Source organism: Bos mutus, chromosome 14 (assembly GCF_027580195.1).
Source record: "Bos mutus isolate GX-2022 chromosome 14, NWIPB_WYAK_1.1, whole genome shotgun sequence".
Taxonomy (NCBI): Eukaryota; Metazoa; Chordata; class Mammalia; order Artiodactyla; family Bovidae; genus Bos; species Bos mutus.
This window is the reverse complement of record NC_091630.1, coordinates 58,828,561-58,845,701: the sequence shown is the minus strand read 5'-3', so window position 1 is coordinate 58,845,701 and position 17,141 is coordinate 58,828,561. Positions and strand designations below refer to the sequence as shown.

Sequence of the window (17,141 nt, the reverse complement as noted above, 5' to 3'; positions counted from 1 at the left end):
TGGACACTTAAGTTGTTTTCACTGCTTCACTCTTACAAAAACAGTACACGAGGCACATGCTTCTAGTCCAGGGTGTCTCAGTCTCAGCACAGTTGACATTTGGGGCCACATGAGTCTCTGTTGAGGGGGGCTGTCTTGTGTGTTGTAGGATGTTTAGGGTATCCTGGCCTCTGCCCACTGGATGCCTGTCCCAGCCCCTCCCCTCCAGTTGTGACAAACACATCCCTAGATATCATCAAATGTCCCCCCACGGGACAAAACCACCCCAAAATGAGAACCACTGCTGTAGATAGATTTTTTTAGCTCAGGCTTAATATCTTAGATCAATGACTAGGTATATTTATTTTTTGATGGCTTCATCAAAGAAAAACATATTTTAAATACTTTGGCATTAAGTAAATTGCCCTCTGGGAAGGTTATACTCCCATAGATACTTCTTCTGGCAGTGTGACAAAGATTTTTGTGTGAAGAATAGAATTAAATTTTTGTCTCAAATGTAAAGATATTCTTTAAAAAATTTTTATTGGAGTATAGTTGATTTAGAATGTGGTGTTAATTTCTGCTGTAGAGCAAAGTGATTCAGTTGTATACATGTATATTCTTTTTCATATTCTTTTCCATTATGGTTTATTACAGGATATTGATTGTAATTCGCTGTGCTATATAATGGGACCTCGTTGTTTATTCATCTACATATCATAGTTTGCTAATCCCAAACTCCCAGTCCATCCCTCCCCACCCTCCTTCTCCCTTGGCAACCAAGTCTGTTAAAAAGTACTCTTAAGATCGTTACAAAGTCTGTGTTTTCAATATTGACATCTATAGCTTTCTTGCACTAATTTTTGCAGTTCTTTGGAAACTATCTTGTAAAGCCTTTTCCTGCAGGTATTTGTGTGTTTTTGTGGACAGCCATCTGCTGGTCTTTCGCTGCAATGACAGTGTCATCAAACGACTTCAAAAGGAAATTAGCAACAGTTCAAAACGACTCACTTCATGGTACCCATGTGTACGTGTGGAAAGAAAATAATAAGAATAGATTGTTGAATGTGGATGACTCTGCTTAGACACTATTTTATTTAATTTTTGATCTAAATAAAATTTCTGTGACGACTTCTCACTCTGAAACTTCAGAATAGAAACCAGAAAGAGAAAGAATAAAAACTTGGTCCCGTGTCCACCTCTGTTGTGTGGAAAGGAGGCTCCCGCTTTACTGGGATTGCAGGTGGGGATCCGAGCACCTAACGTGTACTGTCACCTACGTGATAGTAGCTGACACTGCTGGAAAGGGACTACCTGTGTGCTCATCCATTTGTTTGATCCTCACGTCAACCTTGGATTCATATTCTATATACATGAGAAAGCTGAGCTTAGGTGGCCTGCCCAAGGTCACAGGAAAAGCCATTGTCTGAACCCACACTGTCTAGCTGGAACTCAGAGGCTGCATCGTGGCCACTATCCTGTGCTACTTCTCTTCGTGCATGTGCGCCAAGTAGCTTCAGTCGTGTTCAATTCTGTGCGACTGCGTGGACTATAGCCCACCAGGCTCCTCTGTCCATGGGATTTCCCAGGCAAGAATACTGGAGTGGGTTGCCTTGCTCTCCTCCAGCGGACCTTCCCAACCCAGGGATCAAACCTGTGTTGTCATGTGTAACCTGCATTGGCAGGCACCTGGGAAGCCCTGTTTCTCAGTGTACGTTAGTCTAATCTTCATCACTAGTAGCATTAGAATGTCTGAGAGGTTAAAATCCTCTTATGTTAAAGAAAATGACATAGAAGGGCTTCATAGATTTCACTCTAGTTGAGGTCAGAAATTTCACTGAGCTACTAATATATGTTCATTTTAAGATCAGTTCAGTTCAGTCACTCAGTTGTGACAGACTCTTTGCGACCCCATGGACTGCAGCGCGCCAGGCTTCCCTGTCCATCACCAACTCCCGGAGCTTCCTCAAACTCATGTCCATTGAGTTGGTGATCCTTGGTGATGCCATCCAACCATCACATCCTTTGTCGTCTCCTTCTCCTCCTGCCTTCAATCTTTCCCAGCATCAGGGTCTTTTCCAGTGAGTCAGTTCTTCAAATCAGGTGGCCTGGTATTGCAGCTTGAGTTTCAGCATCAATCCTTCAAATGAATATTCAGGACTGATTTCCTTTAGGAAAATTTACTGGTTTGATCTCCTTGTAGAGATCCATTTTAAGGTAGAATCTACATTAAAAAAATTTTTGTGTTGCAGTAGAGTTGATTTACAATGTTAGTTTCCACTGTATAGCAAAGTGAATGAATTATACATTCACATATACCTACTCTCTTAGGTCCTTTTCCCGTGTTGGTCATTACAGATTATCGGGTGGAGTTCTCTGTCCTGTACACTAGGTCCTTTTTAGCTCTGCAGTTTACATGTAGTGTGTCTATGGCAGAATCTCATAATTCATCCCTCCCACCTACTTTGTTTTCTACATCTGTGAGTCTATTTCTGTTTCGTAAATAGATTCATTTGTACCTTTTTTAAGATTACACATATAAGAAATAACATGGTAAGTGTCTTGTCTGACTTACTTCACTCAGTATGACAATCTCTAGGTCCATCATGTTGCTGCAAATGGCATCATTTCATTCCTTTTCATGGCCAAGTGATACTCCATTGTATGATGTACCACATCTTCTTTATCCAAGAATCCTCATTTTTTAAAAAAACTCTTTCAATTTTTAGTTTGAAATTCCATAGACAGCCACAGTCAGTTAACTCTGTTTGCTCATTAACATTGGTCCGCAAAGTGAGCAGTGGAAAAGAACCAAGGACACAGGAAGGTCTTTTCACTGACAACGATTCATATGCAGCCTGCTTCAGGGTTGGTAATTTTCAATCATATTGAACTGCTGAGCTCAGGGAATTCTCTGTAGGGGTGAGGCTGAATGCCAGGCCCCCTGGGCCTCAGTACGCCCCTCCTCCCTTTAATCCTCCTGTTCCTAGGCTTGCAGGCCTAGAGATGCTACTGTCCCTTGTTTCAACCTGAAGAATTACTCAGCGCCGTTTTCTAGCTTTCACAGGTAACCTGCAGAGGATATCCACAGCCAGACCTTGTGATTCCGATGTCCTGCAGGGGAGCCAGGGATGTGTTTCTCTTATCAGTTACTTTTTCCTGGGCTTGTGCTTCTCATGTTATGTGGAATTCGTACACTTTTTTCTTTGGCTTTGCCAGGTCTTGGTTGCAGCATGTGGGATCTAGTTCCCTGACAAGGGATCTAATCTGGCCCCCCTCCATTGGGCCCGCAGAGTCTCTGCCACTGGACCACCAGGGAAGTCCCCACAATTTTTATAAAAGATTTCTACAGTTTGCCTTCCTTTGTGAGAAGATTGGAGCCCCTGGCTCTCACCACGGGTGAATTCTGCCCCATCGCTCCTGTATGGGGACGCCCTCTGATGAGACCCCCATGCTCGCCCTCCCACCTGCAATTCCTGTCGCTGTGATCATGCCCTCCTCTTCAGGGAAAAGTGCTGGGCTGTCACCCTCCACGAATAGATTAACTACGGTGCTGATCCCTGGCCTGCTGGCCCCTAGTCGCTAGCTTTGGTGGAGCAGCTATCCCCACAGGAGACACTGGATGGAGAGGCGCGTGTGCAGGAAATGAAGGCATCCTGTGGCCAGCAAGGAACTGAGGCTCCTGCTGCAATAGCCCCAAAGCACTGAGATGCTGCCAGTAACCCTGGGTGTTGGGAGCCATCTTCCCCCTGCAGGAGCCTACAGCTTGAGTGCAGCCTTCACAAGGGACCCTGAGCCTGAGCCTGCCTGGATTCCCGATCCACGGGAAGTGAGATCTAACCACATGCTGTTTTCATCTGCCCACTGTGTGGCAGCTTTTCTGTTCAGCAACAGATAACTGCAACATTGTGAATATACAGATTTATTCATTGCTATATTTTTAAATCTGTTACCATTTTAAAATAAGTAAATGTTTTTAAATTTCCCAATTTTTAGTCTCTATTATAACAAATACTGGCTTCCCTGATAGCTCAGTTGGTAAAGAATCCGCCTGCAATACAGGAGACCTGGGTTTGATCCCTGAGTTGGGAAGATTCCCTGGAGAAGGGAAAGGCTACCCACTCCAGTATTCTGGCTGGGAGAATTCTGTATAGTTCATGGGGTCACAAGGAGTTGGACACGACTGAGCGACTTTCACTTTCACTTTTCATAGCCAATATCTGTAGATATAAATAAACCACGTAAACAAAAGCTCGTGGGGATCCGCAATAATTTTTAAGTATATAAAGAGTTCCTAAGACCAAAAAGTTTGAGAATCACTGTTCTAGAACATTTAAATTGCCAAAACTGACCCCAGAAAAGAGAGACTGAGACAAATCAACTACCATAGAAAGAAAGTATATAGTTAAAAAGTTAAAGTTTATAGTTAACTCTCAAAAAAGCATGCATTCTACCAAATCTGTAAGGCACCCATTACCACACTACTCCATCAACTTTTCTAGGGCGTGCAGGAAAAACTTCCAGAGTTGCTTCTTTGGCACCACATATTTTTATGGAAAAATAAGGGTATTTTCCATAACAAAAAAGTTTAGTGAGAAGAGTGGCACTGTTTTTACATTTTTGCAAATCTCTTTAATGTCTGGTGTAATAGAGGAAGAAATATCATATCTGCTTTCTGCATCCAGTCTGTCATAATACTCTGTTTTTGTAGAGGCACAGATATGTAGCTGGTAAAAGGAGGATAACTTTAATTATCTTTTCAGATATTCAGGATAGTCTTTGATATACCAAAGCTGGATGAGTGGTAGTTTCTTCCATTTTTTTAAGTTTTATTTTATTTTTGTCTTCTGATTCATTGATTTCTGCTTTTATCTCAATTTTTATTGCAGTCCCTCAGTTTTTTAATTTTTATCTTTTTGGTCACACCTCGTTCATGTGGGACCTTTGTTCCCTGACCAGGGATTGATCACGCACCCCCTGCATTGGAAGAGCAGAGTCCTAACCACTGGACTGCCAGGGAAGTCCCAGTGATATTTTCTTAAAGATTAGTTACAGTCGGAATCTGAAACCATATCCCTGACCTTTTTGTACTCTCTTACATTAAAAAAAAATCAGTCTCTAGTACCTTGCTGGAGAAGGAAATGGCAACCCACTCCAGGATTCTTGCCTGGAGAATTCCATGGACCGAGGAGCCTGGCAGACTACAGTCCATGGAGTGGCCAAGAGTCAGACACGACTGAGCAACTAACACACACACACACTGGTACCTTGAATGGATCTTTTATCGTTACTCATGTATATTTTTGCAACATTGTGCATTAGTCCTTTGGAAAATATTGATTCACTGGCTTATGCAGCTCTTCTAAATGTTTGATTATATAATATTAAAATGTCACATCTGTTAACATCACTACAGTAAAGTTGTTATGTATTGGGATGCTGTGAAGTTCATGGTGGCAGCTACAAGTTTTCCAAAGTGCGAATTTTTGCTTGAAGCCTGGGTTTTTATTATTGATAATTGACTACTGATTGTTTTCCTTGTTGATGGGCTCACTTCATTCATTCCCCAGGAAATGTCTGCCAAATACTCCAATCTGAATAACCACAGTTTGTCTTTCAATTCTTTTTATATATATTATAAGTGGGACTGCTGGATCACAGTAGTTCCTTTTTACACTTTTTTTAGGAACCTCAATACTGTTTCAATACTCAATAGACGGGACTCCTCTGGTGGTCCAGTAGTTAGGAATCTGCCTTGCAATTCACGGGACGAAAGTTCGATCCCTTGTTGGGGAACTAAGATCCCACATGCTATGGGACAGTTAAGCCCATGCATAACAGCTAAAGAATCTGCACCTCAGTGAAGATCCTGAGTGTCCTGAGTGCTGCAACTAAGACCCGAGGCAGTCAAATAAATAAATATTAAAAAGAATGCTCAATAGAGACCGCTGCACAATTTTACAGTCCCAGCCACAGTGCCCAAGCATTTCAATTTCTCCACATCCTCAACACTTGATATTCTGGGATATTTTGCTAGTAGTCACCCAAATGGATGTTAGGTGATACTTTGTTTTGGTTTTGATTTGCATTTCTGTGACGATTAGTGATAATGAGCATCTTTTCATATGCTTTGTATATCTCCTCTGGGGGTGTCTGAATTCCTTTGCCCATTTGAAATTCAAGTTATTTGATTTTAGTTGTTGAATTGTAGGAGTTTGTCATATATCCTGAATATAACCCGTCATCAGATACATGACTTGCAAATAACTCCTTGCATTCCCTAGGTTGCCTTTTCTCTGTTTCCTTTCACGTCCTGAAGTTTGGTGTAGCCCCATTTGTTCATTTTTGCTTTTGTTGCCTATACCTTTAGTGTCGTATCCAAGAAATTACTGCCAAGTCCAATATCGTGAAGGTTTCCTCGTTTTCTTCTGGGAATTTTATAGTTTTAGGGTTTATGTTTAGATTTTAATCCATTTTGAGTTAATTTTTGCATATAGTATAAGGGTCCCATGTCATTCTTTTGCATGAGGATATCCAGTTCCCAGAACCATTTGGTCAAGAGACAGTCCTTTCCCAACTAAGTGGTCTCAGCACCCTTATCAAAAGTCATTTGATGATGTAAGCGAGGGCTTATTTCAGAAGGGCTTTTATTGTATTCCATTGGTCTATTTCTCTGTCTTTATGCTAGCACCGTGCTCTTTTGCTTACTGGGTCTTTGTAATGTTTTGAAACAGGAAGTGTGAGGCTTTCAAATTTGTTCTTCAAAATTGATTTGGTTATCAGAGGTCCCTTGAAATGCCCTATGCATTTAAGGATGAATTTTTCTATTTCTGAAAAATTTCCATCAAGGTTTTGATAGGGATTATGTTGAATAGGTAGATCACTTTGAGTAGTCTAGGCATTTTTAACAATATTAAAGTCTTCCAATCCATGAACATGAGATGTCTTTCTATTTATCTATATCTTCTTTAATTTCTTTCAGCAATGTTTTGTAGTTATCAGGGTATAAGTCTTCTATGTTGTTGGTTAGATTTATTCCTAAGTATTTTATTCTTTTTGATGTATTACAAGTGGAGTTTTCTTGATTTTCTTTTCAGATTGTTCATTGTTAATGTATAGAAATGCAAGTGATTTTTGTGACTTTTCATTTTTAAATGAATGTTTATGTTATAAAGAATTTTTAGAAATTTGAAAAAAGAGAGAAGTTTTAAAAAAGGAAGAAAAGAAACATTCATAGTTCCCCAGACAACCAGCCCCAAACAAACAAAACTTCTTTCAGTCTTTTTGTCTGTATATTTTATGAAAAATGTATTGATTTTTAAAAGGTAATAATCAAACTAATACAAAGTTTTAGACTCTTCTTCATTCACTTAATGATGTAGTACAAGTATTTTCATAGTATACATGTAGTACAAGTATTTTCATCACCACCATCATAACATTTTGAATCAACTGTGTACTGTAATTTATTTAATCATTTTGGATATTTACCTTGTTTTGAATTTTTCTCCAGAATAAATGGCCCTGAGTGAACAATTCTGTTCATTAAGATGCTTATTTTATGTTTTAATTAATATTTGGTAAGATGGATTTCCAGAGACATAATTATTGAATCAGTGAATATAAATGTTTTAGAGAATCTTAATATCGTTGCCAAACTGCAAGTACTTTCCAAATTATTGTATCCTATGCTGGCACCAGCAATGCATGGAAGATCCTGTTTGCCACAATTTCATTAGCAGTAAGGATTTTGTGCATGTATGTATTTTTAAGACACTGTATTTTTAATTTGCAGTTCTTCAGTAATTGTGAGATATTTTCCTTTTTTTATATTTGTGTCCTAAATGTATTTTCTTTATTATGAATTGACTTTTCAAGATTTTTTTATGTTTCCCTATTAGGGCATGATAATTTTTTAGTTTTATTTTTATGTGTTCTTTATAGAAAAAAAAAAAACAGTAACCTTTTTCCCCAGTCACACTTTGGCTAAATATTTTTCTCAGTCCCTTGTTCATATTTTATTTATTCACATTTTAATATCCAGAAGTTATAATTTTTATATAATTAAACCTGACAATCTCCTTTATACATTTTTTTCACTGCTTTTATAAAAACTTGGAAATCTCCTCCTCCTGCAAATTCGTATTAACTATTCGATTCTATTTTCCTCCAGTTTTACAGATGCTCTCTAATCCATCTGGAAATGATTTTGGTATGTGGTATGTAAAGTATTTATTTAAAAAAATATATATATAGTTTTAGTAAAGTTGGTGGTAGGCTAAAAGTCCTTGAAAACAAGAAGCATGATTGATTCACTCTTTGGTTTCCTCGGCTTTCCCAGATGGTACAATCACTAAACACGGCTACAGTCAGGAGAGATGGGTACCCTCTTCCCTCTGCTGGGGACACTGCCTGCCTGTCCTGTGAGTGTCCTGACACCTCCCCAGGCTGCTGCCCTCTGTCCTTTGAGGACTTTCCACTTTGCAGGCAGGGAGAAGCGCACCCCAGCAGTGAGCCAGCAGCGCCCCCTGGCGCCTCCTTCCTTCCAGTATTCTCATTTCAACTCCACCTAAAGCCTCCATTGGCTCCAGGGGCAAATTCCTGGAAGGAGCCTCAAAACAGCTTTCTCCTTCCTTCTCTAGAGCAATCCTGATATCTTCTTCAGGGTAAATTTATTTTCCATTTGAACAGTTCCTCCCCAATTAAAGAGAAGTCATTTTTTCCTGGTTGCGGTTGTGTCCTTTTGATGGGGAGAGGCAGAGGGATTGTGGATGGGGGCCAACTATTAATAACAGCCCCAACTTCTTAGTAGTCTTTTCCATGAGGTCTTTGAGCCTCTGTATGGGCTTCCCTGGTGGCTCAGCTGGTAAAGACTCTGCCTGCAATGTGGGAGACTTGGATTTGATCCCTGGGTTGGGAACAGCTACCCACTCCAGTATTCTGGCTTGGAGAATTCCATGGACTGTATACTCCACGGGGTCACAAAGAGTATACTCCACTCAGTCACACGACTGAGTGACTTTCACTTTCAGTTTCACAAATAAAACACCAATCATGGGGGTCCCTCTACTCATCAGGTATCTGCCCTGTTGTGAGTTCCAAATAGAGATCTGACTCTGGGACCCTCTTCAGAGAATTAGGAGGAAAAAAAAAAACAACTTTAAAATTAGATTTTTGTTGCCTAAGGAGAAATCTGTAAAATATGGAGAGTGGGAAGAATGCTGATAAATGTAATCTAAAAGTTGTCCTCAAATCTAATTAAAACCAATACTGGACAGTGGACCTGTTGTTGTTTGGATGCTAAGTCATGTCCGACTCTTTGTGACCCCATGGACTATAGCCTGCCAGGCTCTTCTGTCCATGGGATTATCCAGGTGCAAATGCAGCAGTGGGTTGCCATTGCCTTCTCCAGGGGATCTTCCTGACCCAGGGATGGAAGCCGCATCTCCTGCATTGACAAGCAGATTCTTTACCACTGAGCCACCAGGGAAATCCACGATAGCAGGAAATTCAGAAATAATTGTGGAAAGAAACATTCCGGGAGACAGTGAGTGATGGTCACGTGATCTACCCAGAGTAGACCAGTGTGACCCTTGTCATGACATTCACTTGAGAAATAGGGGAGAAAACAGGTTATTTTTTCTGTCTTTAAAAAAGATTCTTATTCTCCATCTTGCGTCAGAATTGGAATTTCTTAAGGACTTCACAATTACTCACTGTTTGACAAATATTTGGTCAGACGGACAGTACAGTGTGTTCTAATATGATTTACCGTTCCAAAGGGGCAAGGTCTACTTCCAGTTCTGAAGCCAGGGAGATTCTGTAACTCGACTCCTCTGTAAGAGGACTGGCTTCTGGCATTGGCTGCCATTATTCTGTCAAGGCTTTTTTCTTTCTCCTTTCCCTTTAAATTTCTTCTGGCTGCACTCTATTATTCCATAGACCTTTAGGTTTTCCCTTTTTGTAATCTGATGCCCTATCCAGCAGTGTTCAGGAAGCTGTCTTGCTTTAGTTCAGTCCTTCTCAGCTGCTTCTGCTTTCCTTAGCTGAATGGGTGGCTTATGTTTTTCTTTTAGTCTTTTGGGGGAGACTGTACTGTTTTATTACTCTATTATAAAGAAAGTATGGATTACTCATAGTGAGTTGATACACATGTATCAGCATAATCAAAAAATATTTAGTTCAATCACTTTGATATTGTTTGTTTCTTAAAATTCTTTTTATAGAAAAACCACATTAAAATATGTCCCTATCATGCTTACCTGGCAGGAGAGATACCATGATCAGGAAGGTGGTTTTCCCAGGGCGAGGCTCATCCATTGCACTCCTGATGTGCTGACCTCTGTGACTTTCCCAAATGTGGGAATCTCGACCACATAATTTGTGGTAGTAGGGGACTGTGTTCGTGCTATCCCCTAAAAAAATATATATATATATCCCTATTGTCCATCTTCTCCTAAGACCTAGCCACACACTCAATTTCTTTTTATTTTTGAATTTAGTTTTGATTTTCATCAGTTATACATGCACATCAAAGAGTCAAATAGTTGCACTAGAATTATTACCACCCACCCCCCCGCCAAATCCCTCTAGAATGTCACACAAAGTCTTAGAGTCTCCCAGCCACTTTTAACTTTTTGCTATCAATTTTGTTGTCTAAGTCTGCACCTCTAAATAGTGTGCTTATGTAGACTCTTCTTGATTTGTTTAGTTTCAGTTATTGTTTAGTGACTTCTGTCTTTGGAAAATTAGGATCACTCCTGTTTCTGTTCTCTATAGTCATAATTCTTTCTCTACTCTTCATCATTTTTATGTTATAGCTCTGATTAGATCAACATAGTGTATTACATCATTAGAACTCTACAAGGCTATTTTGAACTGAATCATTTCTTATGAAAATTGGCTTTTCTTGTGCTGCCCAATATTTCATGCCCCCTAAAGGCTAATAAACTTTGTTTTATTTGCTTTGTTTTCTCTGTACTCATCATTAAGTTAAATCCAGACTCTCTTCAAATTATGGAAGTATTCTTTCAGTCCATTCAAACACAGATATTCATTTACTTTATTGTCTTTGGATCTTCAGACCTGCTCCAGTCTGCTTGTGATCTTTACTCCCCATCAGCTTTGCCCTTTGTCTCTGTATTGTACTGATTTCCTGGATCCTGTGTTTTCTTTTTCTTCTTCTTTGGTTTATATACTCGCTTTTGGTGGAGTAAACCCTCAAGTAGTTCCCTGAGAAAAGGTGCACAGAAGTAAAATTGTGAGACCTTGCATGTGTGGAGAGGTCTTTAGTCAGCTTGCTCATTCAGCTGATAGTTTGGCTGGGTATAGAATTCTATGTTGGAAATGATTTTCCCTCAGAATTTTGTAAGTAGTAGCCTCCATTATCTTTCAGGATTCTTATCTTTGGTAAGTGATCTGGATTTTTAATAAAATTCCAGAGGTTTTCAGGACTTTCTCATTGTCCCTACTGTTCCAAAATCTTATGGTGATATGCCTTCTGGTAGTGTGTTTTCATTCATTGTCTGGGAAATCATCTTTTCAATCTGGAAGATTTTGGTTTCTAAATTGTTGATACTTTTGTCCTATTTTCCATGTTTTTCTCTTCCTAGAACTTCTAAAATTTGGATATTAGTCTTCCCAGACTGAGCCTCCCATTGCCTTGTCTTGCTATTTTCAATGTATTTTGCTTTTCTCCTGGTTTCTGAGAAATTCATTTATCTTTATGTATCAATTTTCCTAATGAATTTTAATTTATATTATTACCATAGCTTTAACTTCAAAGCTCTCTATACTGTTTTCTAGATTAAAAAAAAATAAACCTTGTTTTTTTCAAGTAACCAATAGTGCCTTTTATATAGGTCTCTAAGGATAAATTTTTTTATTTTCCTTTTTCATATTAAAGGATTTTTTATAAAAGAAATAAACTGAGCTGTCTGCTCCCATTTAATGCATGCATGCTCAGTTGCTAAGTTGTGTTCAACTCTTTGCAACCCCATGAACTGTAGCCCACCAGGCTCCTCTAACTGTAGAATTTTCCAGGCAAGAATACTGGAGTGGGTTGCCATTTCCTTCTCCAGGGTATCTTCCCAACTCAAGGAGTGAACCTGCATCTCCTGCACTGGCAGGTGGATTCTTCACCACTGAGCCACCAGGGAAGCCCCAAGTATACTCTTTATCTATCGCCTTCTATCAGCATTGGGCACCATACAATTTTTGTCAGATACCTTTCTGTTTCCCTTTAAAAACCATCCCCAATGACACTATCCTAATGTTGTAGCAAGTAATGCCTCCAACAGCAATTTTCTTGGTTGACTTTTGTGAATTAGATAAAATACATTTAAACGTTTGAAATCATGAAGCTAAGAGTAGGGTATTCCCTGACATCACCACCATTCTGGGTGGTGAAGTAGAATGGTTAAGGACATGGGTTCTGGCCCAATCACTTAGCTGTGTGACCCTGGGAAAGTTTTTCATTTCTCCGTGTTTATCAGGGGGCTTCTGTGGCTGTCTTGTGTTTCCGGACCCCGTACCCAGTGACCCTCTCAGTTAACTGCTTTCCGAGCTCAGCAGTGGGTAGATCCTCCTCAACACTCTGTTCTCTTTTGCTCCCTCATAACTCTTGTAAGCTTAGCTCTGTATGATCTCAGCCCTGTTCTCAGGAGTTTCATCCTCAACTTGTGCCCTCTACTCGGCCACCTGCTCTTCAGAGCGTGTATTTTTGCAAAGTCTTTCTGGTATCTGCCATGACAAGGTCCTCCCCTGAGCCACCTGCCACGGCTCCCTGCTTTCTTTCCCGGCAAGCTCTTCCAGTCATTAGGTGTCACTGCTGACATTTGGAGTCTGTACATTTTCTGTCTCTTAGTGTTCCTGACCGTGGGGTTTACAAGGTCCCTAGCCCCTTTTCTCTATGTCACTCTATGCAGTTCCCAGGAGCAGGGAAGATGTTTGGATCTGAGCTGTGGCCATGTTCGTTTGGGGAACTGAATTCCAGAATTTATTTAAGAATGCTTTTAACAGGTATCTTTACATGGCTTGTCTGTCTGAAATAAGGTATCTCAGCATAGTTCAAATCTTGTTTTAACGCATCTGGTGTAACAAACTGATCCTCTGTAATTTCTTCAATCCATTTTATTTTAAACATGCCAACCATGAACTCCTGTTGCTACCATGCACAGAGGGAAGCTTTTGTTGGTATGGGTCTGTGGCTGGTTTGTCCCCAGCTTTGTAGACAGAGCCCAGAGCACTGGACCAATACCATGCAGTCATAGACAGCTCCCTTTTGCTTCCCTGGAGAATGGTTCTAACCCATCACCTCACACTGTGGACCCCCTACTCTCAATCTCTCTTAACAGAAGAAAGTGGAAGTCCAAAGATGTGAACCTCCCCAGTCCCTCTTCCTCCTGCTTAAAGTCTCATCTGTGGTGGCAGTTGTCCTGCCCTCTGCCCACATCCAAAAAGAGACATTCTTCCTCTCCAAGGCCACAGTCTCTTTCCTCTGGCATTCCTTTTCATTTCTTACACAAGTTCTTAAAACCTCACCGGTCATCACTGTCTCCTCTTGCTTCTTTTACAGATAAACTCACTTCTTTTATCCTAAAAGTAAACTCAACCAAACCAGCAATCGCAAAACACTTCTGTGCATCTCACCCCCTCTTAAGGTTTCTGCTTCTCCCTTCTGCCGCAACAATCCAAGCATAGCTTCTATATCAAGCTGTTGTTAAAGTGGTGTTGTTAAAGGCAAGTCAACTTTGTCCTAATGACCTCATCCAGTCACTTCATTCTTTAAAGACCAAGCACAGCTCCTACATCATAGAGACATCACTTTGCCGACAAAGGTCCATATAGTTACAGCTATGGTTTTCCCATTAGTCATGTATGGGTGTAAGAGTTGGACCATAAAGAACACTAAGCGCCAAAGAATTGATGCTTTTGAACTGTGGTGTTGGAGAAGACTCTTGAGAGTCCTTTGGATTGCAAGGAGCTCAAACCAGGCAATCCTAAAGGAAATCAACTCTGAATATTCATTAGAAGGACTTATGCTGAAGCTCCAATATGTTGGCCATCTGATGCAAAGAGCCAACTCATTGGAAAAGACCCTGATGCTGGGAAAGACTGAGGGCAAGAGGAGAAGTGGGTGGCAAAGGATGAGATGGTTGGATAGCATCACTGACCCAATGGATATGAGTTTGAGTGAACTCTGGGAGACAGTGAAGGACAGGGAAGCCTGGCGTGCTGCAGTCCATGGGATCGCAAAGTGTTGAACCCAACTTAGCTACTGAACAGCAGTAGCTCCTACCTAAAGCCCTTGCTGAAAGTGTTGTTGCTGAACAGAAGTCAACTTTGCCCTAAAAACCGGGTTCAGTCACCTCATTGTTCTAAATCCATCTACCAGCAACCATGGCCTTGATTTCTAGGATGGGAATCTGGTTCTCCTTGTCTGCTTTCCTCCATCCCAATGTTAAATTTTACTATTTCTCAAGGTTATTATTTCTTCTCACATCGTGTAATCTTTCCTTGTTGTCTCATGCAGATAACTGGGACCCAGTTCAGAAGTATTTTAGCAAAATTATACAAGTTCAAAATATCACAAGAAATCATTTAACATATTATTCCTACAAAACTAAATTTATCTCAGTTTGAGAGTTGTATGTGTGAAGGTCATTAGAAACAAGTAAGTTTTTGGAGGAGGAAGGAAAATTAATCTTTTAAAAAAAAATGTGTTCACTTATGTAGTATGGGAACAAAATTAACTGTTAGTAGTTTAAATTTAGGTGGTGGGTATGGAGCATGTTATTTGAGTATCAAAAATTTTGGCATTTTCTAATTCAGTTCTGTTTTGGAAAACCTGGTTTTACAAATAACAAATCTGAAAAAGTATAGTACCATGGAACTGTTACAGTAAGCACAGTAGCTGTGAAAGCAAAACATAACCCTGTAAGGAGATAAGGTAGGTCCTAGAACCACCAGGGGGCTTCTCTGGTGGCTCAGCGGTAAAGAATCTGGCTGCCAATGCAGGAGACCCTGATTCCATCCCTGGGTCCGGAAGATCAGGAAGATCCCCTGGAGGAGGAAATGACTACCCACTCCAGTATTCTTGCCTAGGAAATCCCATGGATAGGGGAGCCTGGTGGCCTACAGTCCATGGGGTCAGCAAAGAGTCAGACACTACTTAGGGACTCAACAACAACAACAAATACAAAGAATAGCCATTTAAATGAAAACAAGAGTTATGAGCTGCTGTCCTCTTTGTTGGGGTTGCAGACAACTATTTTTCTTTTCTTTTTTTTTTTTTTTTTTTTTACAATTTATTCAGGAATACCTGTTACTGCCTGGAGGAGGGCATGGCAACCCACTCCAGTATTCTTGCCTGGAGAAGCCCATGGACAGAGGAGCCTGGCCGGCTGTAGTCCATGAGGTAGCAAAAGAGTCGGACACGACTTAGCGACTAAATAACGACAAAGAGCACCACGACCACTCTGCGGTTTGTCTTAGAAAAAGCATTCGAGATAAAGGGAGTTTTTTAGGGACTTTATTTTCTAAAAATCCATCCTACCTATATGATTTTTTCCCCCGCTAAATCTTCACTTCGTTAAAAACGATCAGAAACAAAGACAGACGCTTATCTGGATCCAGTCTCGAGTCCTCCCAGCTCCTCTTTCAAAGCGTGGAGGTCCCCCAAGAGAAGTTCTGCGCTCGGCCTCTCGGGAGCAAGGGCCGCCCAGCAGCGCTGGACAATGCCCGCCAGCGTCTTCCTGGGGACCGAGTCGGTGAAGATGGGTGCCCGGAGGGCGGGCCGGAGGTGGTAGGCCACCACGGCGTAGAGCACGTGCTGCCGCTCCCCCGAGAAGGGCGCCTCCCGCGTGCTCATCTGCCAGAGGGTGATGGCGAAGGAGTAGATGTCGGCCTTGGGTGTAACAGGCTCTCCTTTGAGGAGCTCCGGGGCTCGGTGAGTGTAGGTGCCACCCAGGTGGTGAGGCGTTCGCGGGCTCCGCAGGTCATCCAGCCTCGCGGAGCAGCCGAAGTCCCCGATCTTGCAGACGTCCTGCTCACTGATGAGGATGTTGGCCGGCTTGAGGTCCAAGTGCACAATGCTTTGCGCGTGGAGGAACAGCAGGCCGCTGACCACGTCTAGGGAGTACTTTAGACACCTCTCCAAGCCCAGCTGCATGCCTGAGTCCCCGGGGCAGCCGGTGGGGCCGTAGATGACCTGGTGCAAGGTGATATTGCCCCCGAACTCCATGATGACAGTCCCCAGGCTGTCAAAACCCGGGGGCGGGTGCGTGCTGGCCGCCAGCACGCGCACGATGTTAGCATGGCGCAGCCGGGCCGCGTTGAGCTCGGCCCAGAAACTGCGCCTTGACGCCCGCGGGTTCTTGGAGCACCGGCTCACCTGCTTGACGGCCACGCGCACGCCGTGGTAGGTGGCCTCGTACACCGAGCCAAAGCCACCCGCGCCCAGCCTCCGTAGCAGACACACCTGCTCCCAGTCGATGGAACACCAGGCCAGCCGGCGCCGGAGGCGCCGGGCCCGCGGCGGGATGCGACCCAAGAGTTCGCAGGGGCTGCTGCAGGGCCGCGAGTCCCCCGACGACGGCGAGAGGTCGCCGGGCAGGTGAGGGCGCCGCGGGAGGGGCGAGGGCATCTCTCCTGCAGCGCGGACCCCGCGGGGGCGCAGGTGAGCCGGCCTGGAACAGGGGACCCCGCCGGCCTGCAGGCATCACTGGAGACTGCCCCTGCGCTCCACCCCGTTGTTTGTCTCCTCTGCCTTCATCTTCCCCAAAGGAGCCACATCTGTGCGATTCCTTAGCGAGGACTTTTATCAGCTGGGGAAACCATCTGAACGCAGGCAGCACCACAACCCCATTCAGATGAAGGCATTTCCCTTGGGCACTTACAGTGAATTCTTATAAAACAAGCCCTGGAAGAGGGTTCACCGGATAAACAGTTGGACTTGCCCCAGGAATCACCCCTCTTCTACAAGTTCTTTAATTATTATAAAGTAGGCTTCCCCCCACCCCTCCCCCTCCAAGTCTCATCCGCTGGGCGTCATCGGTCCTCAGATCACAATAGTGCAATGAAATTTTTTTCACACTTTGCAGGCTATAATGATTGTCGGTTTATTCTCCAGCTGCATTAAATCACTTCCAGCAGTTATTGGC

General features: G+C 42.3%; 1 protein-coding gene and 1 non-coding gene across 2 annotated transcripts; one reads left to right on the top strand and one right to left on the bottom strand.

Annotated features, from left to right (window-relative positions):
- Positions 1-10,233: 10,233 nt before the first annotated feature.
- On the top strand, positions 10,234-10,397 carry LOC138990810 (U1 spliceosomal RNA). Its single transcript, XR_011466926.1, has one exon. It is a non-coding gene; the product is annotated as a U1 spliceosomal RNA (small nuclear RNA).
- A 5,118-nt stretch (positions 10,398-15,515) lies between these two features.
- MOS (MOS proto-oncogene, serine/threonine kinase) lies at positions 15,516-16,714 on the bottom strand. The gene has a single exon (XM_070382836.1). The coding sequence runs from the start codon at positions 16,622-16,624 to the stop codon at positions 15,602-15,604; it is 1,023 nt and encodes a 340-aa protein (XP_070238937.1). The 5' UTR covers positions 16,625-16,714; the 3' UTR covers positions 15,516-15,601.
- Positions 16,715-17,141: the final 427 nt, after the last annotated feature.

What these genes read in the sequence shown, in the direction of transcription:
- MOS (XM_070382836.1), bottom strand. Translation starts at nt 16,624, where the DNA reads ATGCCCTCGCCCCTCCCGCGGCGCCCTCACCTGCCCGGCGACCTCTCG.